Source organism: Limanda limanda, chromosome 5 (assembly GCF_963576545.1).
Source record: "Limanda limanda chromosome 5, fLimLim1.1, whole genome shotgun sequence".
Lineage (NCBI taxonomy): Eukaryota > Metazoa > Chordata > Actinopteri > Pleuronectiformes > Pleuronectidae > Limanda > Limanda limanda.
Genome location: NC_083640.1, coordinates 25804950 through 25827075, shown reverse-complemented (window position 1 = coordinate 25827075; position 22126 = coordinate 25804950). Strand labels below are relative to the sequence as shown.

The 22126-nt window shown below is 43.1% G+C and overlaps 2 protein-coding genes across 4 annotated transcripts in view; one reads left to right on the top strand and one right to left on the bottom strand.

Annotated features, from left to right (window-relative positions):
- Positions 1–9331, bottom strand: part of cux2b (cut-like homeobox 2b) — an 86847-nt gene extending 77516 nt beyond the window's left edge. For both annotated transcript variants that reach the window (XM_061071217.1, XM_061071218.1), the window contains exon 1: positions 9150–9331. In XM_061071217.1, the coding sequence (XP_060927200.1) occupies positions 9150–9212 (63 nt within the window). In that variant the 5' untranslated portion in view covers positions 9213–9331. The remainder of the gene's footprint in view (positions 1–9149) is intronic.
- A 6806-nt stretch (positions 9332–16137) lies between these two features.
- myl2b (myosin, light chain 2b, regulatory, cardiac, slow) lies at positions 16138–21258 on the top strand. Of its 2 annotated transcripts, none has more exons than XM_061072281.1 (7): positions 16138–16275; positions 19068–19157; positions 19261–19336; positions 19846–19950; positions 20531–20609; positions 20682–20730; positions 20845–21258. In XM_061072281.1, exons 2-7 carry the CDS (start codon positions 19122–19124, stop codon positions 20947–20949), a joined length of 450 nt encoding a protein of 149 aa, XP_060928264.1. In that variant the 5' UTR covers positions 16138–16275; positions 19068–19121; the 3' UTR covers positions 20950–21258. The 2 variants fall into 2 exon arrangements, with proteins under 2 accessions (XP_060928264.1, XP_060928263.1); XM_061072280.1 differs by having other exon boundaries at positions 16138–17321.
- The last annotated feature ends 868 nt before the right edge of the window (positions 21259–22126 follow it).

Below are 22126 nucleotides of genomic sequence, written 5' to 3'. Positions count from 1 at the left end.
GGGGGAAGAAGCTCAGGGTGCGACTCTCATTTTTGGAGCAGCTCAGTTGCCATGTGGTCTATCACCTTGGTGATCACGTGCATCCCCTTGGTGTCAGTGAGGGTGTAAACACAGAAGTAAACACAGGCACAAAAAAAATGACCCCCTGGGTGCACGCAGATGATCCCGTCAACAACAGCAGAATACATGAACCTGGCACCTACCTGGAGGATTGGTAATGGAGAAAGCTCTCAGACAAAAAGTAATCATTGTTGCACCGGAACACCCAGGCATCACTCACCGAGAGGACAAACCCATAATAAAGTCCAGGCCGAGAGGCAGAGGAAGGTGTTCTTATTATCATCCACTAGAGATTTATGTCTTTGACTGAGTGGACTTGATAAGTCTGATGAAGCGGAATGAGCTTAGCCTTCGATAGGTGCTATCTGTGTTGGACTGCACCACCACAAGGCTCGTCCCTTCTCCAGGATCTGATGCCGAGCACATTTACTGTTGAGGTCAACATCGCTGCCATGATTGAGCCAAACCAAGGGCATCCTGTGGAAGGCTACAGAAGGGGGGGGCAGACACACCCTGCACCCATTTACACAAATGTAATTTCCCCAGCTCCTCTCACTCAAGGTGACCAAGCACATAATTCAGAGATCTCTGCGAGATGATGGAGACGGCCTCATCGCAGCAAAGATCCTCACACATTCAGAACCAAGTCGGCAAAAAGCACGAGGAGCTCCTGCAGAACTACAAGAGCTCCATTCATACAGCCCAGCAAACATGTGGAAAAATGTGTGGGCCAAGCACAGAGCCACATGCACGGCAAATCATTTTTCTTGGCTGCAGCTACAAATCGTATGCTTGCTTATCATAAAGAAACACTGTATCACAGACTAAATATTGGTACTGCATTAATAGTCAACTGGATTATTTCCATATAGCGTCAGGCTGAGGTGAAATATTGCAAGGATAAACATTCCTGTGAGGTCTGTATAGATATCCTGCAGTCGAGCACTGAGGAGCACCCAGAGGACTGACCACTTCAGGTATACATCCCCTGGTTTGTCATACAACTTGACCCCACCCCCCCCCCCCCCCCCCCAACCAAATTTTAGTTCCTGAGGCACACTCCTCCTCATGCCGCATACAGCAGAAGCCTGGAGCAATGTTTAGCTAAACCTGCTGGCCTACGTAGGCAGGGAGAGTCCCCAGAGGGCTGAACAATCAGACAATTTCAAGATCATGAAGCATTAAACCAATCCCGGCAGGGTACACTAATTAAACAGCCGAGCCCGGCACAGCCAACCAATCCCCACAGAGCAATTAAATCCATCCCTTCTAAAACACTGTGGAACCTGTCTGGGGAAAACTGCCGGGGAGTGAGAGAGAGAGCGAGAAAGAGGGAGAGAGTTAGAGAGGGGAGGGGAGGAAAATATCATAAAATTCATCTGGAAAAAAAAAAAATTGAAAAAAAAACTATAGGGGGAATGCAGCAGGAGGCTAACAAGGGGAATTGAAAAAGGAGAGACTCTATTCAGCTCTTTGTTCTTTTCCTCTCTTTTTTTTGCATTAAGATTCAAAATGTCTGCTTTTTCTCTGTTTAGGAGGCAGCGGGTGTGGGGGGGGGGGGTCTGTGACCACATTTAAATGCAAAAAAAATAGTGACCCTGTTGCGATCAAAAGTTGCATATTTAATTAAGATTACAAGGTCTGGAAAGCACTCGTGAGACTGAGCGGAAAAGACAGAATAGCCTCCAGGCCTCTATTACACACCGGCAGAGCTCCTAACACAGTTGCAAACCCTAATCAATACCCCGATGCCCTCCACTACCAGAGTAAATGAACAGGTGACAATGGAGGCATGACATCACAGGGCTTTTCAGGGAACAACAAAACCAGATGAAGAGAGAGAGAGGCAGGAGGCAGTGGAGAGATGCAGACAGATTTTAGGTTAACACTGTGCCTCCTACATACCAGCAATAACTCATTAGACTGAGTGTGTTAACATAAATAAATGCTGACATTAATAATGGATAATTAATTAATAGGGCATTTTTTCCCCAAATTTTGTATAGCCGGATCTGCACATTCTCCAGTAGTGTTGTTCCCCCGGGATTGTATTTTCTATTTTCTGTGTTGTTGAGGAGGTTATGATTCGGGCGAAAGCGGCTGAGAACCAGAGGTGTGGACAGGGAGATAGACTTGCTCTTTTCTCCCCCCCCCCCCGACCGAGGCGGCGTATAAATCACAGAGCCCCAGCTTCACGTCTCCACTTCCTGTTCCTCTCCATTAAAAATGATAAACTGTACCTCTTGAAGCCACTCGCTCGCTTTAGGGTCCCAGTCTGCACCTTCCACGGTGAGGAAGCGAGAGTGCGCGCCTCAGATTTATTCTATCCCCTCCCATTGTTGGGGATGAATAAGAGAGTAATTAACTGTGTGGGGGTAGCAGCTGCACAAAGACAAGACCAGCGAACACAACACGCCTGATCCATCTGCTTTTTGCTATAACACACCTTTTGTAATATTTTGACAAATAAGAGCACATCTGCTTAGTAATAACAAATGCTGGTTTAATACTCCAAAGACCGCCAAGAGGCCGTCGTTCCCGGGTCTCCCGTCTTCCCACTTAAATTAGGACAAATGGGTCGTACATATGGGTGGCATGCACACGACTACTACTCCCCCAGTCTGGTAAACACACTGTGAGCAGTGGCACATAATGAGAGCGGCTGAGATCCCCGAAGACAACCTGGAGGAGGTTAGTGAAGCATTGATCTCACGAGCGTGCCGGGCCCGGGAGCACCCTTCACACCATGCTAACCCATGACAACCCACATTAGAGCACCCATACAAAAGACAGGTACTCGCACAGTCGGGGGGAAGAAAGGGAATGCGTTCAGTCAATGAGGTGGAAACGATAAAGAAGTAAAATAGAGCGAGTGAAACCCAATCACTGAAAGCCCGACACTGCCACAGCATGCAGAGAGAGAGAGAGAGAGAGAGAGAGAGAGCGCGACACAGACTAAGAGGTGCAGGGCAGTGGGAGTCACTGGAAGCCTGGTGAAATGAACAAGAAAGGACTGGTTCTCGATTCGTCTGCAGTGGCGTCAGACAGTCAAAACAAATAAAGCCAAGGCCGAGGCAGAGAAACGCAGCTCAATATGAGCTGGCTGGGCCGGGGACCCGCTGTCAGCAGGCAGAGAGGACACAGCTTTCTACCCATGCCGATGAGCCATTACCTCTCCTCCTCCTGATGCTTCCGCCTGCCTGGCTGTGAGGGAAGAGGAGGCTGCCCTACCACCAAGGAGCCGTCCTCCAGCAGACTAATGTGTCCCTGAAGTTTTGTTAAAGCTGGTTATTTACTCCTACAAAGCAATTGCTACAGCCTAGGGGCAGCAGATCGGAGAGAACGCGCTGCTATGAAAAATATGAAGCGCTGTCAACTACCAAGGGGGCGTTTCTGCTAAAACAGTGGAGGTGCTGGTTTTCTGGCACAGCGCTATATAAGAGGAGACGTGAAAAGAGCGAGCGTTTGAAAAAAACAGGTTTAGGGCTGCAGACCAACGCAGGACAACGACAGCTTAACATTCATTAGCCACAACAAATCCTGATCAAAACTGTTCAGCAATATGACCGTGTAATGTGAACAATTACAGCTGCTCAGGTTCAGCTTACCCAGATTCCATAAGCGTTTTCTCACATAATTTTTCCTGTATCTTGTCATGATGATAGATTCTGTTTTATCTAATCAGATTTAGTGAAATGATCTTTTGAGATATCTACTCAATCCCAATAAATCTGAAGCTGTCGCATTAAATAGCAACGTCTTTTTTCCAGATAAGCAAGGTCCCTGTAACAACAGCAACAGTTTTCAGAGGAGACATTTTTTTCATAGAAACTAAATTCAATGAAAACTATTCACCGGGAGGTCAGTGAACTTTAATCCCTGATCCACAACCATTGTACGTTATCAAAGCCTTATAAGGCTATCTCCTAGAACTCAGTCTTTTTGGTCATTTAGCGACTCATATGATTTGAGATGGGAAGAAATCTTTGAAAAAAACTAGAGAAATGATGAACCGTTTTCTTAGCAACCTATGAAGTTGGAGAACAGCATTTTCATTTTCAACTACTTCAACTACAATCAATACAACTCAGAGAGTGAATGAAATGGTGCTTTTATTTATAGAACGTTCACCCTTGATTTTACACAGTCTGTTCTTTCGGACACAGGTTTGGTCATTTTTTCCTCGTAAACGTTTATTTTAGCAGATTGCTTATTTTTAACAGGTTGAATGAGCCAATCAGTGAAATGTCTAATTTCAGGGGGATACAGAGATAGAAGACCTGAAGGTTTTTGAAAAGGTTATGTTTCTTGAAAGACTCTTGCTGCAGCTTTTTGAAAAGTGTGAACATGGGAAAGGAAATTGCATTTACGAGAACTGTATCAATGTAGAGGCAAGGGAAAATAAAAATAAAACTATCTGCGTGACAGGATACCTCAAGAGGATAAGTAGGAAATATATCTTTCTTGTAGTTTTTGCGAGAAGCAAACCATCATGAGTTCTTAAAATGAAAGCTTTCACAACATTTCAAGCAACAATCGCAGACACAGACAAAAAACATCATCACATCCGCCCCTTATCAAACTGCAACACATACAGGAGTCTGTAAACAGGAGCACAACCAAAGCAAAATGATTGGATAGGTATGGAAATCTGCTTGAAGGAAGGTCAAAGTGATTAAGCTGACATTAATGACAGGCCTAGTCTTCCTGTGAGAATGCTCACCGTAGCTGTCTCTAAACCCATTTGTCATTCTGCTTCCAACGCTGAAGCATCTGCTTTGAAGTCTCTACCACTAATGCTACACAGAGAGGTTAAACAGCTTAATGCTGAAGTCTGTTTCACTCCTCTCGCTCTCTAATGTTCGCTGCGTTTTACGTATCGGGGTTATGGCTCCTGGATTTCACATCTCAATTTGCCCCAGATAGTCTTGTAAAAGCTCCCGTCTTTCTCATTTGCTTTGTTGTCACTGTCAAAGGAAGAGAGAGGTACCCCAAAGGATATGGGACCGTGACAGACACGTCCCACCCATCTATTCACACAAGTGGCAATAATGAAAGCATGTTGAGAAATGTTTATATGAGAGGCAACGCGTGACTCAAACCAATGCTTATTACGATGATGTAGCTTCTCCATTTAAACATGTAGCGCTTAAATCTGCTGAAGATTTGAAAAGGCCCGACAACAAAAAGACAAATCTGAGAAAAATGAGATAATGAGCCCATAACAGCAGCATCTGCGGAGGTCAATCTCAAAGCCTTTTATATCTCTCACAGCATATGAATGAAATGACACGATCATTATGAGAAAGAACAAGAGATGCGAGGCACTCTGGACCGACTTACCCGCCGCTACAATGAGATTATACTGATGCATGTGGCATTAACAGCATCGGCAAACAAACAAACATGAATATGAAAGCATGAATGAAGGGGAGACAGAGAAGGATTTTTTACAGGCAATTTTGGATTGCACGGTTAGTGTTTGTGTGTGTGTGTGTGTGTGTGTGTGTGTCTGTGTGTGTGTGTGTGTGTGTGTGTGTGTGTGTGTGTGTGTGTGTGTGTGTGTGTGTGTGTGTGTGTGTGTGTGGGGGGGGGGGGGGGATTGTGGGGTGTGGAGGGAAGTCTGGAGCTACTGGCAAACAGCACACAGAGCAGGCTGGCAGTGGAGGCAGCCAGGCTCGCAGGCTGCAAAGCAATTTCACTGTTTGGCAATACTGTTGTCTCTGTGTGTGGATTAGAGCTGACACCAGAGCAACTGAGTCATGCTAAATGTAGTTTTTTCACAAGCTTTTGTTCCTGATCTAAAAGCCCACTGCCTTTTTAGATGCATGGAAGAGAGAGGGAGAGAGAGATTGAGTGGAAACAAGGCTATGGAGATGGCAACAAATCAGCGGGGCATTATTTCGCCATATGAGCGCAGCATTGCGACATCCCTAAAAACAATACAGGGATTAAAGTAGCTCGTAGTAGAAGGCACGGTGCCAAAGTTTTCCAAAAACAAGTCTATTTGCTCCGCTTGGATAACATCCATGCAAATCCCTTTTCTGTGTATATAAAGGCCAATTAAAAGGTAGCGATAAGTGCAATATATTAATGCTCCATTTAAAACTTTCTGCTGACAGGATTAATAACATGCATGGCTGTAATCAAACTGCACTTCCACCTGGTCCACACCTTCTCATCACCTGGCTCTGCGAAGTCTTCAATGCTCGCCCTCTCCCTCTCTCTCTCCCTCTCTCTCTCTCTCCAGGTACCGTATTGGCCCAGAGTTGTTTTTGGGCCCGGCAGGACCTGGCAGGACAAACCCTGACCCGTCCTTTTCATGCTCGCCCACGGAAATGCCATCTGGCTGGTGTGAATGATTACCACAGCAACGGCCAGGTGACCTGCAGCCAGCGGGAACCAAGGTCACTCCACCTCAGCGCTTCGCACTTTCCCTGCCCTCTTTTCATCAGCCTGCAGGTGAATTATTCATCCTGTTCAACCTCGGAGGCACAAATCTTCAGCACAAACACACATAAAAAAAAACTGCAAACTCAAGTCTTCTGATAGAAAAACTTGTAATAAGAACCTAAACGTTCCAGTGTGAACTGCTCATATGTAGCTTGTGGGTGTCCTCAGATATAGTACAAATATTATTATATATGGTGACACAGCTGCAATGATTTTACACGGGCAGAAACTGGCTCCGACCATGACTGAATGAGAAATAAGTGAATTAATTGATTTCAGACACATGTAGCAGAGGGTGTCACATTTAAGCTACAGGCATGGTTGCAACAAGCGGCTTGTGAGAATATTTACCAGAGCCGCTGTCAATAAGATAATGTGATCAGATCCGTGCTGGCTGTGTGAAATAGTAATCAGTTTCAGTGGAGACACTCAGAGTTTCTTTAACACTTTCAACACGTGTGTGGCGTGCTACAACACATCTGTAACGTGTGTGAAGTGATCAGCAGCAACACTCTGACCAACCCTAACAAACGGGTTCAGAAAGTATTAAACACAGAGCACTTCTCTCAACCGTTCACTGAACGTATACTCCCAACCGCAGTTATTATCAAATCTATATGTGCATTACGGGTTAAGTTTAAAACCAAGACTAATACACATGTATTTCCAGACAGTTATACAAAGTAACTAGTTTGCACGATTAAACAGGTGATCAGGAAGTGTTTTACTTATGGTTTAACTACTATACAAGTATGAGAGTCTATGCGATGGAGGTAAATCAATAGATGATTTCCATTCACCCACATTGGTGGAATTATTTATCCATTTTATATAAGATGTCAATCCATGATTTCCTCTATATCAAGGGATTTCAAAGTGTATCGTTCCTGTCTATTTGATATGAGGATAAAGTCATCCAGTGGAACACAGGCCTCAGTTAACACTTTTCTGCAGGTATTGTGAATATTTCTTAATATCAGTGGTTGTTTGTCTTATATTGATTACAGACTGGAGGCTGCCCTTTATTGTAATTAGAATTAGTATTATTATAAACCAGTAAATCACTGCTCATGACACTGGGTAATAGCTCAGGCATCCTTACGGGCCAGTTCAGGTGCAGCTCACATTTAATGGAAAAACCTTGAACGCATGCATCTATCAGAAATGTTACACGGTCCAGTGGAGCCGGGGTGAACAGGATGGGAGCCTGCGGAGAGGACGCTACATGAAGCCCGCAACAACAACAACAACAACAACAACAACAACAACAACAACAGCAGCAATAGCTCCAACCTCAACCCCCTCTCTCTCTCTGGATCCCTGCCCGGCTGAGAGAGACGGGTGTCCGGCGGCTGGGAGCCGGGGCAGAGCTCCGGTCAGAAACAAGCGAGACAACGAGAGAGCCGCCCCCCCCCCCCCCCCTCTCTCCGCCGGTGCTTTCCCGAGGAGCCCGGGCTGCCATGCTCCTGTCAGCCCTCATGTTACAGGACATCAGTCAAACGGCAGAGACGGTGCCCTTGCGCCGGCCGAGGCTGATTTACAAACATTAGCGGGGAATACAATTACACCGCCCCCCTCCTCCTCCGCTGCCCTGCTCCCCGGGCCGAGCAGCCCTCTGCGGCTCCGGGAGGAGAGGATGGAGGAGAGGATGGAGGAGAGGATGGAGGAGAGGGGAAGAGGTGGGGGGGGTGGACACCGGAGATAGCGTTTAGCTTTCCCCTCATTGACACGTTTCGCCTCCAGGAGCCTTACGAGCGATCCGAAATTCAACTTTCACCGGGTTGAAGCTCGAGGCTCACACGGGAGCGGACATGCTATGTACCCGGACAGTGTGTGTGTCTGTGTGTGTGTGAGTGTGTGTCTGTGTCTGTGTTTGTGTGTGTGTGTGTGTGTGTTATGGCTGTGATACAAACAAACCGCTCACCTGCCACATCCTCCACGTTAGCAGACACAAGCATGTCAGCGACACAACACAGTCTGGGTTTCAAACTCACACCCGCTTCCTCCCGCTGCTCCGGGAGCACCGTGCCCGCTGCCTACACGCACGGACCCGTCCCCTCGCCTCGGCTTCCGTCCGCTGAATAAACTTTACAAACCTCTCATTTCACTTCACAACACGCGCATTTGTCTGATCGCGAAACGCTGACATGCCCCGGAGTGGGACTATATCCTGCCGAGAGGTGCGGCGGCCGAACGCGGAGTCCGTCGACACAAACCCGCATAAAAACATTAAGCTGCGTGAAAAAGTTACGGGCTACGTCCAAGAAACCTGCGCATTCAAAAGTTTCCGTGCGTGTGAGCGCGGCGGTGCTGCTGGAGGACAGCGGAGGGGGAAAGGCAGAAAGGGAGAAAAGCCAGCAGTGCTGTCCGCGGTGCTGATCCCAGATCGGTGAGGCTAACACACAGGCTGCTGCTGCTGCTGCTGCTGCTGCTGCTGCTCCGCGGTCCCTCCACCGCTGATCAATGATTGAACTGAACAAAGGCAGAACAGGATCAATTTCTAATAACTATCAATGCGAGCAAACGCCGGCTTCCACGGCTCGTTCGCCCCCGAAAACGCGTCGACAGGCAGCGGGACCCGTCGAGGGGACGCACCGCTGCGGAAATAAGCCGAGAAAGGTGAGAATAGCACTAACCTGGAGCCGCCGTAGATCAAATTTCTTCCAATATTGAAACATCGATCCTACATCGGCGGCCATCTTGGGGGATATTGAGGAGATTTTTTTCAGCGGCTGCAATAAATATGTGGGCTGGATTCCCCCCTCGTTAAACAGCGATCACTGGTCCCACTTTAAAAAAAACAACACACGAACACGCTCGACACGCGAGTCCACGGAAATGTTTGACAAGTCTGACAACATGTTTTTTTCAGTAAGAAGGAAAAAAAAAAAAAAAGTAGACGCTGTATTTTTTTGGCGAACAGCCCGGGTTTGAGGAAAAAAAGTCAAAAGAGCAAAGTGTGTCCGCGCCTCCGTCCTCAACATGAACTGGACAATTGCACTTGATTTTGCTTTGGCAAAGTTATCAATACTGACGTGAAGCCGCGGGTTGATCGATAGCGTCTGGAAAAGGGAAGGAGATGATGATGTGTAGATTAGTGGAGTTCAGGGAATTTAGCCAAGCCTACTTTTCTTTCTCTTTTTTTAAAGCCTGTTTATTGCAGAGGCTCATGGGGACGTGAAATTAAAAACACGTTACTTTATTGACACATGTAGTCTAATAGTTTTTAGGATCATCTGCATGAGGGTTTTATCACAACACTGCAGATTAGACAAAATACATATCAAACATATGTGTCAACATCTTCGAATCACATTTAACATAGATAGCATGTATAGATAAACAACGTTCTGCAAGGTTTATTCTTTCAATGCACGTGCTATGCACACGTTAACACGATTTAAGTTATATTGTTTTAATGTTTTTACATTATTTTAAAAAACCTATTTATCATAAATATTAAAACACCTTTAAGTCTAAGCCCCATTTGGTAATATTTAATATGTTTTGATTATGCATTTTTTACTACATGGATTAAAATTATGAATGTATTCAATACAACATAATAGAAATACGGTTTTAAATAAGTTATAAATTTGTTTAATTGTGCATTCAAGAAGGCAAAATCATGCATGTATGCGTTATAAGATCATAAATACATTCTTTTAAATGGGACAAAAGATGTTTTTACGTAATGAAGCCAAGCATGATGGCAGCAGCATCCAAAGCAGATATAATCTGTCACACATTTGTTTGAGTGTAACTTGACATAGTGCGATGTTACTCTTTATCCATTTTAAAAGAACTCATTCCTCTGGTCAGGCAGCACATGCAGGCTGCTGTGCCAGGTGCTCCCCCTGCTGACACCACGCTCTCACAGGAGCAAGGTTATTTGCAAATGAGCATTGTGTGATTTCCCCCATTCATTATTCCATTATCAGGGAGGGAAGGTATCCATCACAAGCAATGCTTTTAGTCCACGTTCCACCTCCTGATCAGCGCGCACCAGCCCCACTGCGTACAGTAGCTCGGAGCTGATATCCCTCATGAAAATCAGTCCCAGGTAGAAAATAATATCCTCATGAGTCATATTCTCAGCACCTTGGGGGGACAATGACATATCCCTCTGCCATAAACAAACACCTAAGGGGAACGTGCAGGAAGACTATTAAAGGTTTTGCTTATTGCATTTGGTGTGGGGCTGAAGGGTGACGCTAAAATGCTGGATTCAAATATGACAGGGAAGATAGTGAGAAGCCAGGATTCACAATTAGTCTACAGCAGATAGTTTTAACATTTTACAACACATTAGTGGAGATGATAATTAGTACATTTAAGAAATAGCACATCTGTCCACACTTTGGTGATGGTGAAGTCTTGTGATTTCCTGACCTTTTGAAACATCCTTCACAGAGAGTTAAGCATTAATGTTAATTAACATTTGAGTAAAGGATGTGATCTCTGCACAGCACATTATGTAATTAGATCATTTCCCCCTATACAGTTTCTCTCTGAGAGAAACACTTTAACAGCAGGGTGAGAGAGGCAGGGTCACCGGAGTGACACTGGAACAGCCTGAAGCCCTTGACCAGGACACTTCAAGTAAGGACATGTAGTACATACTGTTTTCTCAATTGAATCTTTAACCTTGTCTCCATTCCCAAAGGTGCACCCTGCACACACCAAAAAAAGAAGGACCTTTGTCATTACCTTTCTTATTGCCGAAGCCAAAGTGGTTGTAATCACAGACATTTTCAGATGTCAGGTAGGAACGCTGTGTTCCGGCTGAACAGGAATGTGGAGCACCGGGCTCAGTGGGGTCCCAGGTGGAACTTCAAGCCACAATCTCCACCTCCGCACGCTGATGCTTTTGTCTGTCAGGCCCCTGAATCCACATTCAGCCTCATGGCAAAAAAAAAAAAAAAAAAAGTTCTGAATATAATCTTGACCTCACATGTGCCGCTGACGTCTACAAAGCACCTTGGGCCTCTTCCATTACTCTCATCCTCTCATTCATATTATAACATACTGAAGAGTGATGCATGTTTACTTAAAATGAGGACTGAGCACACAGAAGGGAAATTATCCGAGAGCAGGAAGATGATTATTTTGACGAGGTCACTAAATGAGGGATTTCATTGAATGTATTTGGGTATTTTATTCCAGTGAAAAGCATAATCATTAGATCTACAAATTAACTCTAATATGCTTTGCTTATTTTAGGTAATTAGCAACTACAGATACAACTAATGTACAACCCCTTGTTTCATGTAATTAATAAATATTTGCTTCTCTTCAGCTCACTATGATGGTCTGTCTGTCTAAGAGAGAGATTTGTTTCTAATTTCAAAGACCGTAGCACCAGAAGGTTTGATGTGATCATTATTACTTTTACTATGTGTAAATGTTTTTACGCTTTTTGGTCCTATTTGTTTACCATGGTTACCATCTCAAGGGTTATTCAACCAAATAAGTGACAAAAGAAACTAGAATGAAGGTCTCCGGGTCTGACTGAGCTGGCACTTGAAGCAGATGCACAGCCGTATGACATTCCAAGGTTGACTTAAAATTATAATTATATGCATCGCAGTCATATGGTTTTAGTAAACTAATTTTAACCTGAGCTACTATTCACACCTCACTTTCACAATTCACACTTTGTCAGTATACTCTTGTGTAAACAGCAGTACTAAAACTCATATTTCGTATCGAACATCATAGTATTATTTTAGCATTATCCTCACAGATACAGCCATGTCCTGTGTAGCTGAACCAACACACTATAATATGCATCTGCACTTTGACTAAACAGAATATATTTTGTTGGGTGGGTGATTAGTGGACCATTTAAGAGTTTACTAAAATATTCATAAGAAAATGTGATAGTATCTTGCAATTTTTATGAATAGAAATTACATCAACATAATTAAATCCTCCAGTTGGTTCATAAAGCAGATGAGCTCCCATGTGATTTTAATGGTATAAAATCACATACACACCACAACAGGATTTCCAGGAATACCGATGCAGTAAAGTATTTATTTAAAATCAGATCAAATGTAGAAACCGGCATCAGTTAATTCAGTGTAGCTGAGAGCATAGACTCATTAGATGTAGGATGTTGAATGCTGTGGGTTGCTAGCACTACCTACTGGACAACATAGGTAAGTGACTGGTCACAGACCAATATTAATCCTGTGTTCAACATTATGATCATCTGATTTAAGGGCAGCCTTAATTAAAGTAATTATTTACTCCTGTGTTTTCATTCTAACACCAGTGGAAATATCCGCTGGAAAATAGATGTATTTTCATCTCAGGAATTACACTGAAGTGGCACTTGTGATGTTCATGAAAATGTTAAGGGAAGAAAAACTTCCATCCATTATCTACACTGCTTATCCTTAAAGGGCTGGAGCCAATCTCAGCTGACATGGGGTAGGATTAATTACAAAAAACATTATTTAAAAAAACAAATAACCCCAAACTAGAAAATTATACAAATATAAAAATTTATAAAAGCTACATCTAGCTACTTCTCCAACAAATTAACCCATGTGGTTTCAATTTGCAGTTATATAAATACCTAAATTATATATTAATGTAGCCAACTGTAAATATTCTACACTGTCTGTGTATCTGTGTGTGCGTTTGTGTGTGTCTGGGTATCTTCCTTCTGGGGACAAAAAGCAAGTCCCATTACATAAATCATTACATTTTAGCAAGACAACATTTTGGTTAAGGGTACATTAAGGTTAAGATTATAGTAAGGTTTAGATTAAGGTCAGGTTTAGGTTTCTACAGAAAGGGTTAGGTAAGTAGTAACTAAGGTTTAATGATTCTGCGCTCTGGACCATCACTGGCTTTCAAAGTGCTGCGAGTCATGTTCACACATACATGCTCAGTGAGAAGCTTCTTGTTTTCCACCAATGAAGGTGTCAACAGCCTTCTGGTGTTAAACTCTGCACATTCACTTCTGCTCACTGAAGCTCAGACACTCAAGCAACATGTCATTGTAGGAAATGCACTGATAGCGTTCACAATGACTGTGACATGGCAGTGAGTCAGCATGAACCACAGCCACACCTTGGAACTGATGCAGCTAAATGGAATTCAGCCATCATTCATTTCATTACTGTTACCTGTGACTTTCACACAGGTCGAAATGTGAAATGGACCAATAAGGGATGTTCATTTTGTCTGTGTGTGTGTGAAGTTAATTGAGATATGTTTGAGGCTTTTGTACACTTGAATATTGTTCCTACATCAGTCTACACTCAATAAATATCCCATAAGGACAACATGAAGAACTGCTTTTTGCAAATTTATTATAAATACACAAATAAAACATCACATTGACATCAGTGTTGAGATCCTTGTCTGTGACACTGAAAGCTTGAGAGCCTCCCATTTCTCTTACCTGATTTTTAAACCTTCATTTGAGTCATTGTGGCAAATTCATTTGATTTGCACACACCTGTCAATGTGAGGTCTAGAAGGGCATGGTCAAACATATGCAAATGCAGGTAAATATCACAGGTAAAAGTTAAGCATACGCTGAACTCCAACACAAAGCTAACCTTTGGTTTTGCTTCACCACCGAATGCAAATGTTTAACTCCACCCTTGCTTGCACAGCTCGGAAGTGAACCTGTTGCATTTGCGTACGTTTGGCCGTGCTCTTGCACCTGGTAATGTGTATCAGAGCACACACTAAACCATGAGCTCAAAGGAGCTGTCAGCAGAACTCAGAGACAGGATGGTGTCGAGCAACAGATCTGTGAAAGGCTACAAAGACATTCTGCTGCATTGAAGGTTCTCAGGAGCCACTGCAGCCTCCATAATTCTTTAAGGAATGGAAGAAGTTCTGAAGAGCCATGGATCGTCTCAGAGCTGACTGCCAAACTGAGAAATCAGAGGAGAAGGCCTTGGTAACAGGGGAGACCAAGAACCCAATGGTCACTCCAGAAACTTCCAGAGGGAGAACCATTACTACAGCATCCACTGGCCTTAATGGCAGAATGGACAGAAGGAAGAGTCTCCTCGGTGAAAGACACATGACACCACCCTAACACTGACGCATGGTGCAGCAATCTGTGTGGGTGTTTTTCAGCAGCAGGGACAGGGAAACCAGTCAGGGTTTAGGCAAATCTCAACAGACAGACAAACATGTTCTTAATTTAAACCTGCCCCAAAGCACTCATTCCCTCAGACTGGGCCAAAGGTTCACCGTCAACAGGACAATGACTCCAAGTACACTGCCAAGTTAATGCAGGAGAGGGTTAGGGACAGCTCAGTGAGGGTCAACCTGCAGCCCTGACTGTAACCCAACCAAACACCCTGATGAGACAAGACAAGCAAATGGCACTGTTGATGGCCCCTATCCATCGTGACAGCTTGAGAGAATTTGCAGAGAAGAGTGGCTGGAAATCCCAGTTTGCATGTCTTCTCATACACAAGAAGACATGAGGCTGTAACGGATGCCAAAGGTTCTTCATGTAAATATGTAAATTTTGAAAGGTTCTAAACTTTGGTCCAAAGATTGTGTCACTTTCTTGCCAGAAGCCGGAAATGGCCGATATGCAATGTATGAAAAACATAATGGAAGTCCAAACTTATATAAACCACATATCTCTGTTTTATTTTAATGAAAAACATTCAATTTTAAATCTTCATCGCAGATAAACCAGGTAGGGTGAACACAACATTTTTTAAACTTCACTCTGCACCAAGACTATTTCTAAAAAGCTCTGTGCACAATGTTCAGCAGACAAACAATAAAAAGTGACAGTATATTGTAGAACAGTTTGAGGAGGACTCACTAATGACAACAAATAATACTGAAGTAGCTTCAGAGCATTATAGTTTTTCTGAATTGGTAAAACACATTTCCTGGAACTCCTCTTCTTTTTGTTAGACAGTAAACACAAACCCCCAAATTCAAGCTCAACTCACAAAACCTTTGACTTTTCTTGCCAAATCAAACAATTGATTCAGAAAAATGTTATGTTTACCCCAAACTGAACACTGCCATCAGATTACACACAAAGCCACAGATGCAGAGACACTACTCTCTACTAATCAGTACACACTAGACAAATACATGCAAAACACTGCAATTTGACCAAAGCAGAAAACTGTAATATTAACTGTAGGATATTTGCACTTTCCTGCACTTCTAGGAATAAGTTTATGTAAACATGAAAAACTGCAGTGAAAATAAAGGAAAGTGCACTTCATGATTTTACAGGAAGTAAAATCATGCAAATCTTTCACTCGGCCTCAGTATCATGTCTCTGGTCCAGGTCAGTCCACATGACTTCCTCAACCTCACAATCCTCTCTCTTGCTGAGGAAGGTGAAAATAATCTTTGCTGTGCTGAATCGAGCCGTGAATAGATCCAGGTAGAATAGATCCAATAGACCCAATATCATCACACACTGAATCCATTAATAGATTAATAGATTTTCCTGGGTATGGAGGTTTCAGTCACACACTTTCCACTGCCAATGCTGAGGGTTAAGGAAGGGAGAGTATGGTGAAAGGCAAACATTGAGAAATCGCTGATTATTGACAGTGAAAGCTCACGTTGTCCCAAAATGACAGCACACGATGTTCTCCCTGCTCAGGACCTCTCTGCTCATGCCTGAGCAGAGTAGACCTTCAGAAATATTGATAATGTTTGGTGTTGTATGGTCCTAAAGTAACATGACTGGACACGTGCGTTCGATTTTTAGTGGTGGTGTGTTAACGTGGACAACAGGTTAGTGAGTTGTGTTAAACCTTTGGGGCCTTTGTGTGTCAGTCTGGGTCAAAGTGCAGCACACTGCTAAATGTGTTCTGTGAATGAGAATGTGTTTAGAGTTTGGCAAAATATGTGAGATTGTGTCAGATTTATAAAGTGTGTCTAACCAGATGAACAAGTTTTGCCAACTATGTGATTGGTGCGATAAAGATGTTTTGCCAGTTGTCAGTTTTGTTTAGAGAATGAAGTGCAGAGTTTTGTCAATTCAGAAAAACTGTAACATAGGCCAAACAAACAGGCTGGTTTAGAACAGGTATTGCACTATTAAGTTAATACATTTGGGATAAGTATGTATGTTTCTATTAGTGTAGATACAGATCATTTTGTTTTTGACTCTTCACATGCTCCGCTAAATGTGTTCACTTTTGTCACCAAACTTTCCCCTCATAAACACTGTTCTGAGTAAAGTAATACTGTGACCTGGTTCAAAACCCGAAACCACATCTGTGGCTGAGTGTAACCGACATGGAAAACTAAACATTGTTCATCCTCATATGAACAATGCTCCCCACAAACATTTTCCACAGCACAGCATCACACGCTGTTTATGAACAAGTCCTATTGGGGCTCAGACAGCTATAGTTAACATTTCCATTCACTGTGCTACCAAGAAACAGCAGCTCCCATCAGGGCATAGCTTCGGTCCCAGTGGAGCAGCTGGCAGGACAGCTGGATGATGGATCCAGTCAGTCTCAAACACAACTGTCCTTCCTGAGCCACAGCTATGTGCTGTTGTTATTCTTGGGTCTCAGTAATGGGGCATGTGCGTTTGGCTATTATCCCTAAATCTCATGAACTCTGACAATGGTGGCTGGCGGCGCTGAGGGGTGGTCCTCTTTACCTGGGTCTCTGCCTAAAGAAGGCATGGAGTATTTATAGTCGTCAAGCAAGCAAAACAATAGAGGGTGGAGGGGTCAGTATATCTACCCCTTGTTTTGTGTGCTGCGCCATCACAAAGCAGCAAGGATACTGATCAGTCCTCATCCAGCTACCACTGAAGTATGGTGAGTGGACACAGATCTCATCGTCACAGCATTTAATTTTATCACCACACTATAAAGAGACTCTCTGTTTCTGTTGCATGGTTGTTATTAGTTTTTTATAAATCATTTTATATACAGATATATTCATATAGTATTCTGTCATGATATGTTTTGATAAATTGTACATTTTGCTCTACTCACACCATCGATAATGAATCAATACATTCCATGTCAATACCCTTATGCACAGAATACAGATCAGCAAAAACTCATCAATAGGACGGTACTCCAGTCGTCCTATTGACAAGTTATTGATTATTTTTGTCCACTCACAATGATGAAATTTAAAAAATCTGTTTGTAACTGTGGCTTGGAGAGGGCAAGGAAGGTAACAAAGAGAGGAGAGGGAAAAGGTGGAAGGCAGGGAGGAGATGAGAAAGAAACAGATGGAGGAAAGAAAGAGGAAATTAGAAAGGAGAGGAAGCAAGGGGAGAAAGGAAAGGAAGGAAGAGAAGGAGAGGAAAATGAACAATAAAAGGAAGGTAGAGGAAACAACGGTGAGGAGAGGAGAGGAAAAGGGTGGAGGGCAGGGGGGAGAGGAGAAAGAAACAGACAGGGGAATGAGAGACAGAATTGGAAAGTAGAGGAAGCCAGGAGAGAAAGGACCGGACAGGAAAGAAAAGAAGGACGGAAGAGGAGACTGGAAACAGGTAGAGCAGAGGAAGTGAGAGGAAACAAGGAGCCAAAGGGCAAGAATGGAGAGGAAAAGAGGACAGAGGAGGAGAGGAAAAAGAGAAGAAGAGAGGAAGAGAGAGTAAATAAGGAGAGAAAGGGCATGAGAGGAGAGGAAAAAAAGAGAGATGAGGTGGAAAGGAGAGAGGAAGAGAGGAATGGGGAGGAAATAAGGAGGAGAGAGGAAACAAGGAAAGATGAGGAGGAAAGGAGAGAAGAGAGGAATGAGGAGGAAACAAGGAGCAAATGGACAGGAGAGGAGACAAGGTGGGAGAAGAGGAAGGGAGAGGAACGATCATAATCATATGTTTTATTATTTTTGAACATTGAGGTCCATGTTGGTCTCGTGATCTGCACGGAGACACCAAGAAACAGCAAAGCTCTGCCTCTCATCCCGTGGTTCCACGAATCCTCTTAAGACAAAATAAAGAAATAAGTGCAGCTGAGCACCAGAGGTCCCGTCCACCAGATACACAACTGCTCCCGAGCTAATCCACAACGAGGGTTAGACAGCAGCTGTCGAGAGGCCCGTGAATCCAAGCAGTGTGGTGACATCGCTCCGCATCCCCTCAGACTGTTTTTCACACTTTCTTGGCAGTCATGTAAATAGATCAACATAATCCTCGCCTCTGAGGGATTTTTGATCAAACAAGCCACAGTGTACCATCCTGTCACCACCCAGGCCCTCCAGAATAATCCCTCATGTGATCCTGGGACAGTAGGAGAGCAGAGCAGCGGACCACACCCTCCCCAGGCTTAGTGTGCATTCTCACAAAATATTGGAGGCTTGAGTAAATATTTCCATAACAAACTGACAGTGTTTGTAATCCCCCCCTAATGAAATGCGTGCCTGTATAAACCTCGCCTGTCGAGCAATTAATGCCCCCCAACCCTGCGGTAAGTTTGCAGATCATTGGCTCGTTATCATAAGCGCATGTGTCACAGTAAAATCCGATAATGAGTGAAGCCGGAGCCAGGTGATGATTGTGCCATCAGTATTGGATGTAATTAGAGCGTCGCTGTGGAACCCTGCAGGCACCCAAGAAAGCAAAGAGGAGAGCGGAGGGGGGCAGCTCCAACGTCTTCTCCATGTTTGAACAGGCCCAGATCCAGGAGTTCAAAGAAGTCAGTGCCACCGCCAAATGTTTTCTTTCGTGGAGTTTGATCCCTTTGCTGTGTGGTGTGTGAACTGGAGGAACAACATGTAACGACCCTGTGACCTCTGCAGGCTTTCACCATCATGGACCAAAACAGAGACGGGTTCATCGACCAGAATGACCTGAGAGACACGTTTGCAGCTCTAGGTTGGAACAACAATCTTTGGTGTTGTGGGGATTTCCATTGTTATGTGTTCATACACATGTGCCCAACTGTGAAACTATTTTTATAGATATATCATATCATGTTTTGAATCATTTTTCCAAAAGAAAAGTCAATAATTCAACATTTCGCAACTGTTGCTTTTCCTAGTCTAATGTGAAAATAAATTGAATATGATTGTGGTTCCAGACTGACATTGGGTTTCAGGAACATTGTGAAGAATTCATAAAACCTTAGTGTGGAGATCCCAGAATTATTTTTAATTTCTTTAACATTGCACGATATTTTTGTCTTTGTTTTTCTTACCTTTACATTAATTTCCCAATAATTCATAGATCTTAAAGAAAAACTTCAGGAATATTTGGGGACCGATATCTATGACTCTGTACAATTTGGGAGTAGCAGTAGTATCAGCATTAGAATGTAATGATGGAAATGATCAATGGTTGCAGCCCTTAAAGTCTGCTCCACCTTGTCTGCCATCCTTGTCTAGGCCGTGTAAATGTCAAGCAAGAGGAGATTGATGAGATGCTGAAGGAGGCACCAGGGCCGATCAACTTCACTGTCTTCCTCACCATGTTTGGAGAGAAACTAAAAGGTGAGCTGGGAGTGCTGTACAGTCCAGAGCATCATTATACTGTCAGTTGTCAATTTATCGGGTTGCTCAAACTAATGTTCCCTAATTCAATTCAATTCAATTTTAGTTGTATAGCGCCAAATCATAATATATTATCTCAAGGCCTACAATGAGCAGTACAAACATGTGTGTGTGTGTGTGTGTGTGTGTGTGTGAGTGTGTGTGTGTGTGTGTGTGTGTGTGTGTGTGTGTGTGTGTGTGTGTGTGTGTGTGTGTGTGTGTGTGTGTGTGGGTGTGTGTGGGTCTTTTTGGAGGATACAGTTTGTGGTGCTGTTGTATTGGTGTATTATACAAAGAGGTGTGTCTGTTGTGTACTCTACCCTGATTGATTTGAATAGAGTGGACAAATTAATAGAAACACCTGTCAACATAACACAAACATTCGAACAATCGTGCAGGGAGGATTAATTACCTAACAGTTGTTTAAGGTCACATTAGTATTAGCCAGGGGTTCCCAGTAAACTAGCAGCTTGGCCATGGCAATTATAGGAAATGCACCTTTGTTTTGATTTCCAATGAACTCTGAGCCGACCGTCTTTAGGTGCTGACGCAGAGGAGACCATTCTGAACGCCTTCAAAGTCTTCGATCCGGAGGGAAAAGGAACGTTTAAGAAAGAATAGTGAGTAACAGCGATGAGGTTGAGGTGAGGTGAATGTTCTACCTGCTCATCCCTTCTGCTTTTTCATCACAGTGTCACACAGATGCTGACGACGCAGGCAGACAGGTTCTCTCCTGAAGAGGTAAGTGATCTACGTCTAACAGCAGCATTTTGATTTCTTCATTTTCTATTTCTTATTTATTTACTTTTAATTCAGTCAATAAAAATTATGTGTTTTTTTATTTCTTACCCATAGATGGAACAGATGTTTGCAGCTTTCCCTCCAGATGTCGCCGGAAACCTGGACTACAAGAACCTGGTGTATGTCATCACACATGGTGAAGAAAAAGACCAAGAATAGAGTCGTTATCTCTGATATCTCCCTCTGGACATTAAAATCAATGTGTCATGTTTGTGCCAAGATATATGTGAGGGAGCACACAGGCAAACTGCAGAAGATTCAGATTCAACTATTTCATATTCAGAACTGTGCGTAAACTACGTAACTATATGACTATATGTATGTGTGAGGGAATTGTTGTACTATATATGAGCAATTGCTTGATATGTACTCTGTGAAATTAAAATGTTATGTGCTAACAGTAAAGGAAATGTTTAATATGTCTTCATCAGACCTGTTATGAGATATTTTCACTGAATAAATACAGGAAGGGAGAATTTGTATTATTGTGGGAATTTTAGTTTCACAGCACAGCACATTCACATTTCACTGGCAGTGGAACCTATGAAGATATCTGCAAAGATTAACACACTTATTGTATAGCTTGTGACTTTTTTTGGCTTTTTTTGAAATGTGTACAGGTCAGGTCTAGTGATTAAACTTGCATTTAGGGTACAAACATCAGCGGTAAAAGGTGTTTAAAAATGAATGAATAACTTTTCTTCTTGACCCCATGAAGACAGATTTGTGTGTGGCTTTACTTCCCATAGTTGGAGCATTAAAATCTTTCAGTAGTGATATTTAATTAGTCATGTGAGTTTTAGTGCCATGCTGACTGTGCAGCGTTGGACCATAGTGCAGAGCAGTGGAGCTCAGCGGCTACAAGTCTCTATTCCTTTAAGTGTCGAGTAAATATTTTTAAAAAGCATATGCATGTGTTAAAAAGTAAAGATATCTGAGTCTGTAACTGTCCAATCAAAAAGGTTAAAGGTCTAAATAAAGGGATGGAGGCAATAGTTTACCTCATTAACCAGCACCTGGAGTTTGGCTGCACTAAGCTAAAGTCTTACAGAATTGATCTCGGTGACGGTGCTGTTTCTGTTTAAGGGACTTGATCAATCAAACTGAAGAAGATCTCTTTTTCACACCTGAAATAATGTCTACCAGCTGATTTTTAATGGAGACTTTGTTAAAGGACTACCAGACTTCACAAATATCCGTCCAAACGTTAAACTGATGTTTCACAGAAAGAATATTCAGAACAAAGTACAAAAAGGAAGCATGTAAATCGATCAGTCAGTATTTGAGCTGCAACATTGTTATTTTGGTTATCATCATCATCATCATCATCATCATC

Bases quoted from the DNA above. Each gene is read 5' to 3' on its own strand.
- myl2b (XM_061072280.1), top strand. The intron at 19,337-19,845 runs GTTGGAACAACA...ATCCTTGTCTAG, and splicing joins AGACACGTTTGCAGCTCTAG to GCCGTGTAAATGTCAAGCAA. The intron at 19,951-20,530 runs GTGAGCTGGGAG...GACCGTCTTTAG, and splicing joins GTTTGGAGAGAAACTAAAAG to GTGCTGACGCAGAGGAGACC.